Raw genomic sequence first — 13,489 nt, 5'->3', positions numbered from 1 at the left:
ATGTGCAATAGGGTGGGTGGGAGTGGGAAGGGCTGGGCTCAGGTGGGGTGGAGACCCAGCAGAGCCTAAGCACTGTGTTATCCTGTGGAGGGCTTTGGACCACTGGAGAGACCAAGGTGCAGTGAGGGAGAGCTGCGCCCCTCAGCAATAAAGTTCATCCCAGGGTTCTCTTGGTTTTTTATAAAGAGCCTGTCTCTGTGTCTATACCACCTGTCCTGGCTGGTCCTGAGTACCCAGGAGAAGCCTTCCTTCCCCTCTGTGCTTCCAATGCAGAGATGATATTCTTCCCTGATCTTTACTTCAAGTTGGCCTACACCTTCAACCCCAGCACTCAGGAGTCGGGTTCTCTGATCTTTTTGAGGTTAACCTAGTTCATATTGCAAGTTCCAAACCAGCCAAGATTACACGGTGAGACATTTAAAAAAAAAATGTTGGCTAGTCTTCTGGGTGCACCCTATTACTTGGGGTTTTGTTTATATGCCTGGGGAATTGGGGTACTAGGAAATGGGCACTAATAGGAGACCCATCCTCTGTTCACCCTCAGCCCTGGCCAGGACCCATACTTAACAATTAGCTGTAAAGTGATTGGCTGGCAGTGTTTTGTAGTTTTGTTTTATTTTTTGAGACAGGGTTTCTCTGTAGCTTTGGAGCCTGTCCTGGAACTAGCTCTTGTAGACCAGGCTGGTCTCGAACTCCTGCCTCTGCCTCCCAAGTGCTGGGATTAAAGTCATGCACCACCACCGCCTGGCCTGGCTGGCAGTTTTTTATTTCTATCCCAGAAAAGGACCTGACTTCAGTTTTGTAAATTCCTTGATGTCCTTGAGGAACAAATCTGTAGACTTCCTCAGATTATACATGGTATACTTCAAAAGTGAGCATATCCCTCACAGTTATTTGAAATTACTAGTTTTTGTTTTGTTTGACACAGAGTCCCTATGTAGCCTCTGGATGTCCTGGAACTCACTGTGTTGATCAGGCTGGCCTCAAACTCACAAAGATCTACCTGTTCCTGCCTGTTTAGTGCTGGGATTAAAGGCCCTAGAATTTTTTGTTTTTTTTCCGAGACAGGGTTTCTCTGTGTAACAGTCTTGGCTATCCCTGAAACTCTCTTTGTAGATCAGACTGGCCTCAAACTCAGTGAGATCTGCCCATCTCTGCCTCCCAAATGCTGGGATTAAGGTGTGCGCCACCACCATCTGGCTTGGCTCTAGAATTTTTAAATATTCAATTATTGGGATTGGAATATCATGGTGTGTGCAGAGTTTACAAGGTAACTTGAGGAGTCATTTCTTCCAGTGTGTGGATTCTGGGGAACCAAACACAGCAAATGCCTCTGTCTGCTGAGCTAGCCCTGCTGACCTCTCCAGCCCTGGGGCAGAAGGTGTCAAATCCAGGACCTCTTTCTTGCCTAGGCACTTGCTCTGCCATTGAGCTACATTGCCATGGCCACGACCACTTCCTTGTGAGCGGAAGTCAGATGTCAGAAAGGAGTTTTTCTCCGCCTTTTGTTCTCCTAGTTCATAGAAAGTCGTCGAGTGCTCGCCTTGGAACTGGGTGAAGGGAGGGGGAGCATGGAATACAAAAAAGTGTAGATTCCACAAATACTTGCCAAGTTCTGTACTTTAAGCTAGACGGCCTTGGAAATACACGATAAACAAGCTTGTGCTGAGGAATTGCTTTGACTAGAAGGACGCAGAATTCTTTTTTTTTTTTTTTTTTTTTTTTGGTTTTTCGAGACAGGGTTTCTCTGTGGCTTTGGAGCCTGTAGAGACCAGGCTGGTCTCGAACTCACAGAGATCCGCCTGCCTCTGCCTCCCGAGTGCTGGGATTAAAGGCGTGCGCCACCACCGCCTGGCAAGGGACGCAGAATTCTACACTTGAAGTGTGCTGTAGCAGTTAATTGCTGCCCCACAGGAGCACATAGGTCACAGTGTCAGGACATCAGGGAAGGTTTTTTGTTCTTAATTTGTATTGTTTATTTTGCACGTGTGTGCATGGGCGTACTATGGTGTAAGTGTAGAAACCAGAGGACAGCGTGTTTTGGTTCTCTCCCTCCACCATGTGAGTCTGGATTGGAATCAGGCTTGGTGGCAAGTGGTTTTATGTATTGAACCATCTCCCCAGCCCTGTTTTGTTTTGAGGTCTCATTATATAGTCCAGGTTGGCCTCCAAATCATAGCTGTTGCTAATCAGCCCCCTTTAAAAAAAAAAAAAAAAGCAAAACAACAACCAAAAACAATCTTTGAGCAGTTATACTGGTCCACACCTTTAATCTCCGCTTGTGGGAAGCAGAGGCCAGTAGATCTCTGAGTTCAAGGCTAATCTAATCTATATAGTAAGTTCCAGGACAGTCAGAGATACTAGAAAGACCCTATCTTAGAATTTTTTTTATTTGTTTTTTTAAGGATTTTTATTTATTTATTTATTTATTTTTATTTTTTTATTTTTTGGTTTTTCGAGACAGGGTTTCTCTGTGGTTTTGGAGCCTGTCCTGGAACTAGCTCTTGTAGACCAGGCTGGTCTCGAACTCACAGAGATCCGCCTGCCTCTGCCTCCCGAGTGCTGGGATTAAAGGCGTGCGCCACCACCACCCGGCTTTTATTTATTAAGCATACGGTATTCTGTATACTGCACACTAGAAGTGGGCACCAGATCTCATTACAGATGGTTGTGAGCCACCATGTGTTTTCTGGGTCTTGAACTCAGGACCTCGGAAGAACAGCCAGTGCTCTTAACCTCTGAGCCATCTCTCTAGCCCTGTTTTTGTTGTTTTGTTTTGTTTTGTTTTTGAAACAGGGTTTCTCTGTGTCTCAGACCTGGAATTCCTAGAACTTACTCTGTAGTCCATGCCAACTGCCTCTGCTTCCCAAGTGCTTGGATTAAAGGCATGCACCACCACTGGTGCAGGGCTTCAGTTTTTTTATTTTATGTATTTATTTTTGGTTTTTTGAGGCAGGGTTTGGTTTCTCTGTAGTTTTGGAACCTGTCCTGAAACTAGCTCTTGTAGACCAGTCTGGTCTCGAACTCACAGAGATCTGCCTGCCTCTGCCTCCTGAGTGCTGGGATTAAAGACGTACGCCACCACCACCTGACCTCAATTTTTTTTTTTTTTAAGATTTGCTTTTAGCCTGGCAGTTACGGTGCACACCTTTAATCCTAGCACTTGAAAGGCAGAGGCAGGTGGATCTGTGAATTCAAGACCAGACTTGAACTACAAAGTGAGTCCAGGACAGCCAAGGCTACACAGAGAAACCCTGCCTCAAAAACCAAAATAAATAATAAATATCTGTTTATAGCTCTCATGTATGAATGTCTGTGTGCAAGTATGTGTATGTACTGTGTGCATGTGTGATGCCTCCTAGTGTCCAGAAGGGGGCATCACTGGAATTAGCGGAAGTTGTAAGCCACCAAGCGGACGCTAAGAGCCAAACACAGGTCTGCAATAACAGTAAGTGCTCTTAACTGCTTAGCCATCTTCCCAGCACAAAAGCTTGGCTCTTATTTATCCAGGTGTATATATGTGGACATGTGTCCCAGAGAAGGGAGGGCGCGGCCATGGAGACAGAGTTACAGTCAATTGTGAGCTAGGAGAAACTTGAGTCTTTGATAAGAGCAGAAAGTACTCTTACATGCTGGAACACTGAAGCTCAGAGACTGATATTGGGGTTCAACCTGAAGACCAGAAAAGCAAAGTGGCCAGCCACCAGCTCTTACCTCGACCTCAGTCTGAAAATAGTGATCCTGCCTCCAGGAATCTCAGAATGAGACTGTGTCTGAGAGCTGTCTCCTGTTTTATAATCCTCTCTAGGACTGGGATTAAAGGCATGTACCGCCCAATTTCTATGGCAACTAGTGTGGCTCCTGGGATTAAAAGTGTGTTACCACTGCCTGGTCTGTAAGGCTGACCAGTGTGGCCATTTTACTCTCTGATCTTTAGGCAGTCTTTATTTATTAAGATACAAATGAGATTCCACTCTCTCCAATTACTGGTGTTTACATTTTTTTTTTAATTTATTTATTTAGTTTTTGGTTTTTCGAGACAGGGTTTCTCTGTAGCTTTGGAGCCTGTCCTGGAACTAGCTCTTGTAGACCAGGCTGGTCTCGAACTCACAGAGATCCACCTGCCTCTGCCTCCCAAGTGTGTATACAATATTCTTTCTGTGTCTATGCCTGCAGGCCAGAAGAGGGCACCAGACCCCATTACAGATGGTTGTGAGCCACCATGTGGGTTGCTGGGAATTGAACTTAGGACCAGGCAGTGCTCTTAACCTCTGAGCCATCTCTCCAGCCCTGAACTAACTCTTTAAAATGTTTTTATTGCCGGGCGGTGGTGGCGCACGCCTTTAATCCCAGCACTTGGGAGGCAGAGGCAGGCGGATCTCTGTGAGTTCGAGACCAGCCTGGTCTACAAGAGCTAGTTCCAGGAAAGGCTCCAAAACCACAGAGAAACCCTGTCTCGAAAAACCAAAAAAAAAAAAAAAAAAAAAAAATTAAAAAAAAATGTTTTTATTTGTTTTTTTTATTTGTTTTTTTTTTTCTTTAATGTCTTGAGTGTTTTGCCTGAATGTATATCTGCACACCACATGGGTTCAGTGCCTGAGGAGGCCAGAAGAAGATACTGTATCCCCTGGTGTGGGATATGGACCTCTGATCAGCTGTCAAGTGGGTGCTGGGAATTAAACCTTGGTCTTTTAGAGAAGCAGGTGACCCATCTCTCCACCCTTAATTGTCTTCCAGTAGCAAACCTAAGGTATGTTATTGTCCTGGTTGGTTTTGTCAGCTTGAAACAACTCTAGACATACCTGGGAAAGACTCTAACCTGAGAAAGTCCCTCTGTCCGATTGGCCTGTAGGCAAATCTGTGGAGCATTTTTTTTTAAATATTTATTTATTTATTATGTATACTATATTCTGTCTGTCTGTATGTCTGCAGGCCAGAAGAGGGCACCAGACCTTATTACAGATGGTTGTGAGCCACCATGTGGTTGCCGGGAATTGAACTCAGGACCTTTGGAAGAGCAGGCAGTACTCTTAACCACTGAGCCATCTCTCCAGCCCCTCTGTGGAGCATTTTCTTTTCTTTTTTTTTTCTTTTTTCTTTTTTAAGATTTTTATTTATTATGTATATAGGTTTCTTCCTTCATGTATCCTGCAGTACAGAAGAGGACACCAGATCTTATTACAGATGGTTGTGAACCACCATGTGGTTGCTGGGAACTGAACTTAGGACCTCTGGAAGAGCAGCCAGTGCTCTATTCCTCTGAGCCATCTCTCCAGCCACCAGCATTTTCTTTCATTGATATAGAAGGGTCCAGCCTCCTGTGGGCAATGCTACCCCTAGGCAGATGGTCCCAGGCTGCTTGAGAAAACAGGCAGAACAAGCCCCAAACTCCTCCATGGCCTCTGTTTTGGGTCCTTCCAGGTTCTTGAGGCTTTTGTTCAGGATTTTTGTCTTTTTTTAATATGAATGTTTTGCCTGCATATATGTATGTTTACCATGAGCGTGCCTGGTCCCCCGGGAGGTCAGAAGAAAGTGTCAGATCCCCTGGAACTGGAGTTCTGGATGATTGTGAACCACCATGTGGGAGCTAGGAGCAGAAACTGGGTCCTTTAGGAGGAGCGGCCAGTGCTCTTAGCTGCCGAGCCAGCCCTCCAGCCTTAAGTTCTTGTCCTGACTTCCCTTCATGATGGACTGTGATTGGAGCTTGTAAGCTGAAATCCTTTCCTCCCCAAGTGGTTTCTGGTCTTTTTTATTTATCAAAACAACAAAGCCCTGCAGACAGCTATGTGGCTGAGGATGAGGAAGTCTGTCCATCTGCAGGCTGCACTCCTCAGAGGAGCTGACTTCAGTGATAGGAGCTGGTGGGTAAGTGTCTCTGAGAGGAGGCCTGGAGAATTGGAAATCGATCCAGAGGGAGGAGATAGAGGAGGCGAGGTGAAGAGAACTGATCCTCATCCTCTTACAGACCAAGATTTTAGGTGTTCACTGCCTTTTCAACAGCTTCAAAAGACTACTTAATCAAAATGCATTGTCCAGGGTGAAGTACTGAGCATTTCAGGGCCATCTTGATTGTTTGTTTGGTTGGTTGGTTGGTTATTTTGAGACAGGATTTCTCTATAACAACCATGACTGTCCTGAAACCCGCTTTGTAGACCAGGCTGGCCTTGAACTCACAGAGATCCACCTGTAATGGTGTGTGTCACCACCACCAGGGCTTGGGCCAGCCATCTTAACATAGCAAATTGAAGCCAGATCAGCTACAAATGACTGTCTCAGACAAATCAGAGAAATAGGGATATATCTCGATTGATAAAGATGAATTGTGTGGGGCTGGAGAGATGGCTCAGAGGTTAAGAGCACTGGCTGCTCTTCCAGAGGTCCTGAGTTCAATTCCCAGCAACCATATGGTGGCTCACAACCATCTGTACTGAGATCTGGTGCCCTCTTCTGGCCTGCAGGGATACATGGAGGCAAAATGTTGTAAACATAATAAATAAATAAGTCTTTTTAAAAAATCAATTATGGGGGGCTGGAGAGATGGCTCAGCGGTTAAGAGCATTGTCTGTTCTTCCAAAGGTCCTGAGTTCAAATCCCAGCAACCACATGGTGGCTCACAGCCATCTATAATGAGGTCTGGTGCCCTCTTCTGGCCTGCAGACAGAATATTGTATACATAATAAATAAATATTTTAAAAAAATCAATTATGTACTTGTTTAGCATGTTTGAGGTGCTGGGTTTTTTATTTTTATTTTATAGGTTTTATATGTATGGGTGTTTTGCTTGCATATCTGTGTACCACTTACATGCCTGGTGTCTGAGGAGGCCTGAAGACAGCATTGACCACACTCCCCAGCTGGAGTTACAGAGGGTAGTTAGCCACTATGTGGGTGCTAGAAACTCAGGTCCTCTGGAAAAGGAGCCAGCACTCCTAGCTGCTGAGCCATCTTTCCAACCCAAAGCCCTGGTGTTGCCCCCCACTACGTAAACCCAGTGTGGTGGTGCATGACTAATCTCATCTCGGGGGAGCAGCTGGAGACCAGAGGAGAAAACTTTCAAGGTCAGCCTTCTGCGATGTGAGTTCAAGACCAAGCCTGAGCTACATTAGATTCTGTCAAGAAGGAGGGGGAGGGATGAAAAGTGACCCTTGAGTGTCTGGCAAAGATTGAGGGGACACAGGGCTGGGAAAGCGTTGGGCTGGCAAGATGCATGAGCAGGTCAAAGGACTTGCCGCACCTGATGAACCCGAGCTTAATCCCTTAGAGCCCACAGTGAAAGACAGCTGATTTTCAAAAGTCCTCCGACTTCCACTGTTGTGGTGCGTGCATGCACATACACCACCCCTAAGCTTGCTTGTGAGAGTCCAGCTATGTTCCTCAGAAGATACAAACTCACCAAGGAAAATGAGCCTCTGGGATCCACTTCTGGTTATGGATGACTGTGGAGGGAGAAGAACCAGGAAGACCTGAGGACCACAGAGGAGGGAGGCTTTGATTGTATGCCCAAAGGGCTTGGATGGCCTTGAGCAGAAATTGGAACTCAGACTTCCTGGATGACAGCAGCGGGCATGGCCTGCCAGAGTCGACTTTGGGAGCAAAGACTAGCAGAGGAAGATAGTTTGGTTCCTAATTTAGACTCGGAGGTAGAAGGATGCTTATCCAGGCAGCCAGGACTGTAAAGCTTCAAGGATTTCCTAAGCAGGTGCCTGCCTGGTTTCCAGGATGGGACACACTTCAGTGAAGAATGGAACAGTGGTGACCGCTAGATCCCCCGCCTGGGTGGGAGAGGGCGGGACAGTCCTGGGAGAAGGGCGGGGGGCGGGGCCAGGGACCACTTAAGGCGGGGTCAGGGCGGTTCTGGGAGCACCGGAGCTGGGCAGCAGGGGCCGGCTGGGCCGGCACTCACCCTCGACCCACCTGCACTGTAATGGTAGTCTATCAGTGGTAGGTTCCAGGTTCCCCGGGGCATGTAGGCAGTTAGTGGTTGCCAGGTGTTCGGAGCCACCAGCGCTCCAGGTACCCTGGGAGCTTCTCTATCAGCGGTGCTGGCTCTTGTGGAGATGCCCAATTGACAGGAGAGCTACTGAGGACCAGAACGCTCCCCCTTTGAACCAGTTCCACGGTGCCCATGGCTCTGCGGGCCAGTCTGTTGCCCCTGTGCTGCTTGGCACTCCTGGCACTGTCTGTCCAGAGCTGCGGACCGGGCCGGGGACCGGTTGGCCGGCGGCGATACGTGCGCAAGCAGCTTGTGCCTCTGCTGTACAAGCAGTTTGTGCCTAGTGTGCCCGAGCGGACCCTTGGCGCGAGTGGGCCAGCGGAGGGGAGGGTAGCAAGGGGGTCCGAGCGCTTCCGGGACCTCGTACCCAACTACAACCCCGACATAATCTTCAAGGATGAGGAGAACAGCGGGGCTGACCGCCTGATGACAGAGGTAAGGAGCGCTTCTCCCCACCTGCTCTCCTGCACATCAGTAACTCCTCGTCGGTTTTCCTACCTGGGTATGAACTGTCACTTTATCTCCCGAGACCTTAAACTAAAAGTAAGACCTCCTTCATCACATTTTTCAAGAAAGCAAATAACCTGCTGGCTGGTAGTGGTTTGGAGGAATCCAAACGGCAAAGGCTGGGATGGGGAGGGGGAGGAGGAACTGACTAGTGAGAGTGAATCTGGGAGAGGCTGGAGTGAGGGCGGGGAAAGGAGGATGGCGGCAGGCGAGACGGGAAATGGCTGAGGCGTGGACCGGGGGTCAGCCACCGAGCCAGGCAGGAAGGGCTGGGGTGAGCTGGGGGCCAGGAGCTGGCTAGGGTAGGTAGCCTACAGAAGGCTTTACGCTTAGCCTGGCTCTTGGCCTGATGTCCAAAAGTTCTGAGTCAAAAAGAAGGGGGCTGAAAAAGGAATGGGCAAGAGTCAGGTTACCAGGCCATCTTCCTGAGAATGGGGTGGTCAGGGATTGTCCTCCGTCTTGAGAGACTTTGGGTAAAAAACCGTCCTCAGAATAGATAGATGAACTGTGAGACCTTTACCTCGAATAAATAATTAAATTCAACTACCATTATGGAGCACCTGCTACAGATGGGCGCTGAACCTGCCTGGAATACGGTGGACCATGACCTGGAAAAGAACCTTCTCTGGTCACGTCCTGGAATGTCAGAACTGAAAGGAAATTCAGAAGACATATTTCTCCACCCCCACCCCACCCCTCACTTATATCTGAGAGGTGGGCCCCAGGGGGAAAAAGCAATTTAACCAGGGCCTCACAGCCAATTCATGGCGTTGCCAAGACTAGAATTCGGGACTCAGGGTTCCGAGTCCTATATACTTTCCATTACAACACCTAATTGTGTGTGCAGTAGGGAGGTGGGGAGAGGAAGGGGTACGGATTTCCTCCCACTGCCAGAGCTTTCCAGGTTACTTTGTTAGGAAAACCTGTACAGGGAAGAAGGTTTTTTTCTTTTTCTTTTTTTCTTTCTTTTTTTAATGTAGCCCTTATGGACCAGGAACTTGCTATGTAAAACTCACAGAAATCCTCCTGCCTCTACCTCCTGCTTGCTGTGGTTAAGGGTGAGAACTGATCACTCCAGGGATGAAGTCATTCTCTTTTTAAAAATCAGAAAGGAGCATTCCTTTCCACCTTGGCCATGGAACCTTGTGGTGCTTCCCTCTGGTTGAAACCTGCAGCAGAGGGGCAGAACAAGGGATTGGCTCAGGAGGCCCGGGCAACCCCCCCCCCCCAACACACACACACCCAGTCTTGCTTATCTCCCACACCCTGGCTGCAAAAGGACTCTATTGAGTTGGCTCCTCTGTTCTGGGCTACTGCCCCCGCAGGTCAGGGCCTTCTTAGGGGACAAAACGACACGAAGTTGGAAAGAGTACCACTTGTATAGCGCCTCTTCAGAGGTGCAGCTGACTACAGAAGAGGGTAGGGAATGCCCCTCTAGCAATCATTTAGAATCCAAGTTCGAGGTGAGAGATGAAAAGGGACAAAGAAAAAGAAGTTGTTCTCTGCGCTCCTCCTGCGCTGCTGCTCCCGTGGTGTTGCGGCTCTGGTGCGCGCCAAGGTCTCCAACTCCCAGACCGGAGCCGCCAAGATAACCGTGGCCTCCCTCCCCAGGGGGTGCAGGTCTGCGTCCGTGGCTCCTTTTCCTCCACTCCCACCCTGCGCGGGAGGTGGAGGTAGGTCCTGCCATTCTCAGGTGCTGCTCCTCCCACGCCTCTAAGGGCTGATTCTGAAACAGAGATGGGAGAGATGGGGGACTCTCAGAACTGACACAGTGGCAGGCTGGCCACGCTGGGGGAGGGGACCTGGCGGGCGGGAGCAGGGATGTGGGGCGCGGCGTTCTGCCCTTTCCTCTCCCTGAGCCGGGGCGGCTGAAAAGCGCCTTTGTAGCTGGAGCTGCTGAGTCCGCTTCTCCCGACGCGTTCCCGGCCTCGGCCCGAGATTCTCGCTTAGTTAAGTCATCCGGGAGAATAGCCATTGTACTTCATGCAGCCCCCGCCACCCGACTCTTTTTCCAGCAGCCTTGATCCCACGCGGCTCTTCTTGGGCACCTCTGTAGGGGCGCACCCAGACCACCAATGGGTTAATGCTAGAGGCTGAAAGGAGGAGGAGGAAGGAAGGAAGGAAGGAAGCGATGCCCAGTGCCAGGGAAGGCAACCAAACAAAAGATGAATCAGACTGAGGGAGGGCAACTGGGGCCCGGGGCGGGGGTCAGGCTTAAATAGGACTCGATTCGATTCGGGGAGCCAGGCCCTCCCTAGCCAAACTTCCATCCTCTCTCTCTCTCCTATGAGTCTCTCTTTGATTGGACTGAGGTCCTGGAACAAATAAGGATGAGATGTAGGCACTGAAAATGGGGGGAATAACTAGGTATGGAGATACCCTCTCACCTTCAGAGGGGTTAATCCCATGGTTCGGTTCTCTAAGCATGCCCTGGCAATCAAGTACAGATTGGTGACTACACCTATTCAGACCCTCGCTTCCCCAGGACACTGAGAACCCGGGAGGGAATGGAGTTGGTCCAGAGAGTAAAGATGCATTGATGCCTTACTGGTCCCTTGCACCTCACCCTGCCCATCGCCTGCCCGGTGGTGATGGTAGTGGGGAAACTGGCTGCTTATTCCCCCCACTAGCGTTGCAAAGAGCGGGTGAACGCTCTAGCCATTGCGGTGATGAACATGTGGCCTGGAGTGCGCCTACGTGTGACTGAAGGCTGGGACGAGGATGGCCACCACGCTCAGGACTCACTCCACTACGAAGGCCGCGCCTTGGATATCACCACGTCTGACCGTGACCGCAATAAGTATGGTTTGCTGGCGCGCCTAGCAGTGGAAGCCGGCTTCGACTGGGTCTACTACGAGTCCCGAAACCACGTCCACGTGTCGGTCAAAGCTGGTACAGTAGACGCCAGATGGTGGTCCATCCAAAGGGGGCTTTCATGGGGTATAGTCTCCTTGCTACCCTCAAGGGACCAAACAGGCATTAGTGTTGTAAACCACCTTTTCCGCTTACAATCAAGGTGTGACTAGATCCCTGGAAATTGAACAATATCCCGTGACTAGTGAGGTCTGCGTTGGGCTTCACCCACATCTTCTGGAATCTGTTCTTGTATTTGCTGATCTTGTCTTAATCCTCCTTGCAGATAACTCACTGGCGGTCCGAGCCGGCGGCTGCTTTCCGGGAAATGCTACAGTGCGTCTGCGGAGCGGCGAGCGGAAGGGGCTGAGAGAACTCCATCGTGGTGACTGGGTACTGGCCGCCGATGCAGCGGGCCGGGTGGTGCCCACGCCGGTGCTACTCTTCCTGGACCGGGACTTGCAGCGCCGCGCCTCCTTCGTAGCTGTGGAGACCGAGCGGCCTCCGCGCAAACTGTTGCTCACACCCTGGCATCTGGTGTTCGCGGCTCGTGGGCCAGCGCCGGCTCCAGGTGACTTTGCACCGGTGTTCGCGCGCCGATTACGCGCTGGGGACTCGGTGCTGGCTCCAGGCGGGGACGCGCTCCGGCCGGCTCGTGTAGCCCGTGTGGCCCGCGAGGAAGCAGTGGGCGTGTTCGCACCGCTCACTGCGCACGGGACGCTGCTGGTAAACGACGTCCTCGCCTCCTGCTACGCGGTTCTGGAGAGTCACCAGTGGGCCCACCGCGCCTTCGCTCCTTTGCGCCTGCTGCACGCGCTCGGGGCGCTGCTCCCCGGGGGTGCGGTCCAGCCGACTGGCATGCATTGGTACTCTCGACTACTTTACCGCTTGGCGGAGGAGTTAATGGGCTGAGCATCCGAGTATAGATGTACTCCAGGCTCTGGGCGAAACAGAAACCAAGGCGTGCTAAGATCTGGGGATGTGGGCAGCAGGTGATGCTGATTGGGAAAGTGGGTGTGGAAAGAGACTTAGAGAAAAAGAAGAGCTGTATTGGAACTTATTGGTTTAGGGGCAACTTCTAGCTGAGAGGAGTGCTCCTCCGGTCCTTGATGACTGGGTTTGCTGATGGATACTCTTTAATGAGGACTTTTTTTGCGTCTTCCCCAGTGGCCCAGTCTCACCAGATAATTTTATTTTCTATTTATAAATTGTAATATAATGATCCGGTTTCCCAGCCCACCAAGGTGAGGGCCTGGAGTGTGGCGTTAACACTATCTGACACAGCCAGTCAATCTGATGCCTCGCGTTCTCCTGCAGGTGGCTTAATAAAGGGAAGGTTTATTGGAAACCACCTTCACTCAGGCAATTCACCTCCAAAGAGGAGGAGAATCCGGACTAACCAGAGTCAACACCTAATGCCCAACTCTCCCTTCTTCTGCAGCAGGATCTTTCAAACCCTTTTGCTGCAGAGGGCGTCCCAACCCATCAGCAACAGACCAGAAATACGCTGCCCTGTTTTTGGTGCTGGTCTCACCCCCATCTGGGACCAAAACTGTTCTTATGAGTACACATCCCAACTCGGGGGTGGGGGTGGGGCTTACTGAAGGAGCCTGAAGGCTGATGCTCAATGCATTTGGAGTCTTCTATGAACTGTTTTGGCCTATCCCTGTCGACTATAAACCAGCCCAGCCGCCTCCTGCCCGCTGATGAAGCGGTCTGATTTTCTTTTTTATGGGATTTTGCTAGGCCAATTTATGAACCATGGGTGTTCCTTACAGTCCACACACATTTGTGGCCTAGACAAAAATCCTAGAGTGACCAGGAATGGTGGTACCCGCCTATAATTTCAACACTCTGGAGATTGAGAAAGGACAAAACAGGAGGACTATGAGTTCAAGGCTAACTTGGGCTACATTGTAGGAGAGAGAGAGAGAAGCTGGGGAGAGAACAGGTTTTTGGCTTGGGTATATCTGAGGGAAACAGACTCTGTCAAGCTCCAGCATTACAGTGTGAGTTTCTTCCTTAAGCGCTGCTCTGCCGGCTTCTCATTCCCCCACCTCCTTTCCTTTCTGTTACTGGCTGTGTTTCTTTGGCTTGTGTGTTGTGGGGAATCTAACACGGTAGACACCTGAAATG

The 13,489-nt window shown here is 50.0% G+C and overlaps 1 protein-coding gene across 1 annotated transcript; it reads left to right on the top strand.

The window, feature by feature from the left end:
- Positions 1 to 7,880: 7,880 nt before the first annotated feature.
- On the top strand, positions 7,881 to 13,271 carry Dhh (desert hedgehog signaling molecule). The gene is made up of 3 exons (XM_057792127.1): positions 7,881 to 8,428; positions 11,131 to 11,392; positions 11,640 to 13,271. The coding sequence occupies exons 1-3, from the start codon at positions 8,126 to 8,128 to the stop codon at positions 12,263 to 12,265; spliced, it is 1,191 nt and encodes a 396-aa protein (XP_057648110.1). The 5' UTR covers positions 7,881 to 8,125; the 3' UTR covers positions 12,266 to 13,271.
- Positions 13,272 to 13,489: the final 218 nt, after the last annotated feature.

This window comes from Chionomys nivalis, chromosome 17, assembly GCF_950005125.1.
Source record: "Chionomys nivalis chromosome 17, mChiNiv1.1, whole genome shotgun sequence".
In the NCBI taxonomy this organism is placed as follows: Eukaryota; Metazoa; Chordata; class Mammalia; order Rodentia; family Cricetidae; genus Chionomys; species Chionomys nivalis.
The sequence above is the reverse complement of the archived record's forward strand: the minus strand, read 5'-3'. Positions and strand labels throughout refer to the sequence as shown.

Excerpts from the sequence above, each read along its gene's own strand:
- Dhh (XM_057792127.1), top strand. The coding sequence starts at position 8,126 with ATGGCTCTGCGGGCCAGTCTGTTGCCCCTGTGCTGCTTGGCACTCCTG. Across the intron at positions 8,429-11,130 it reads CTGACCGCCTGATGACAGAG|CGTTGCAAAGAGCGGGTGAA; the intron begins GTAAGGAGCGCT and ends TCCCCCCACTAG. Across the intron at positions 11,393-11,639 it reads CCACGTGTCGGTCAAAGCTG|ATAACTCACTGGCGGTCCGA; the intron begins GTACAGTAGACG and ends TCCTCCTTGCAG.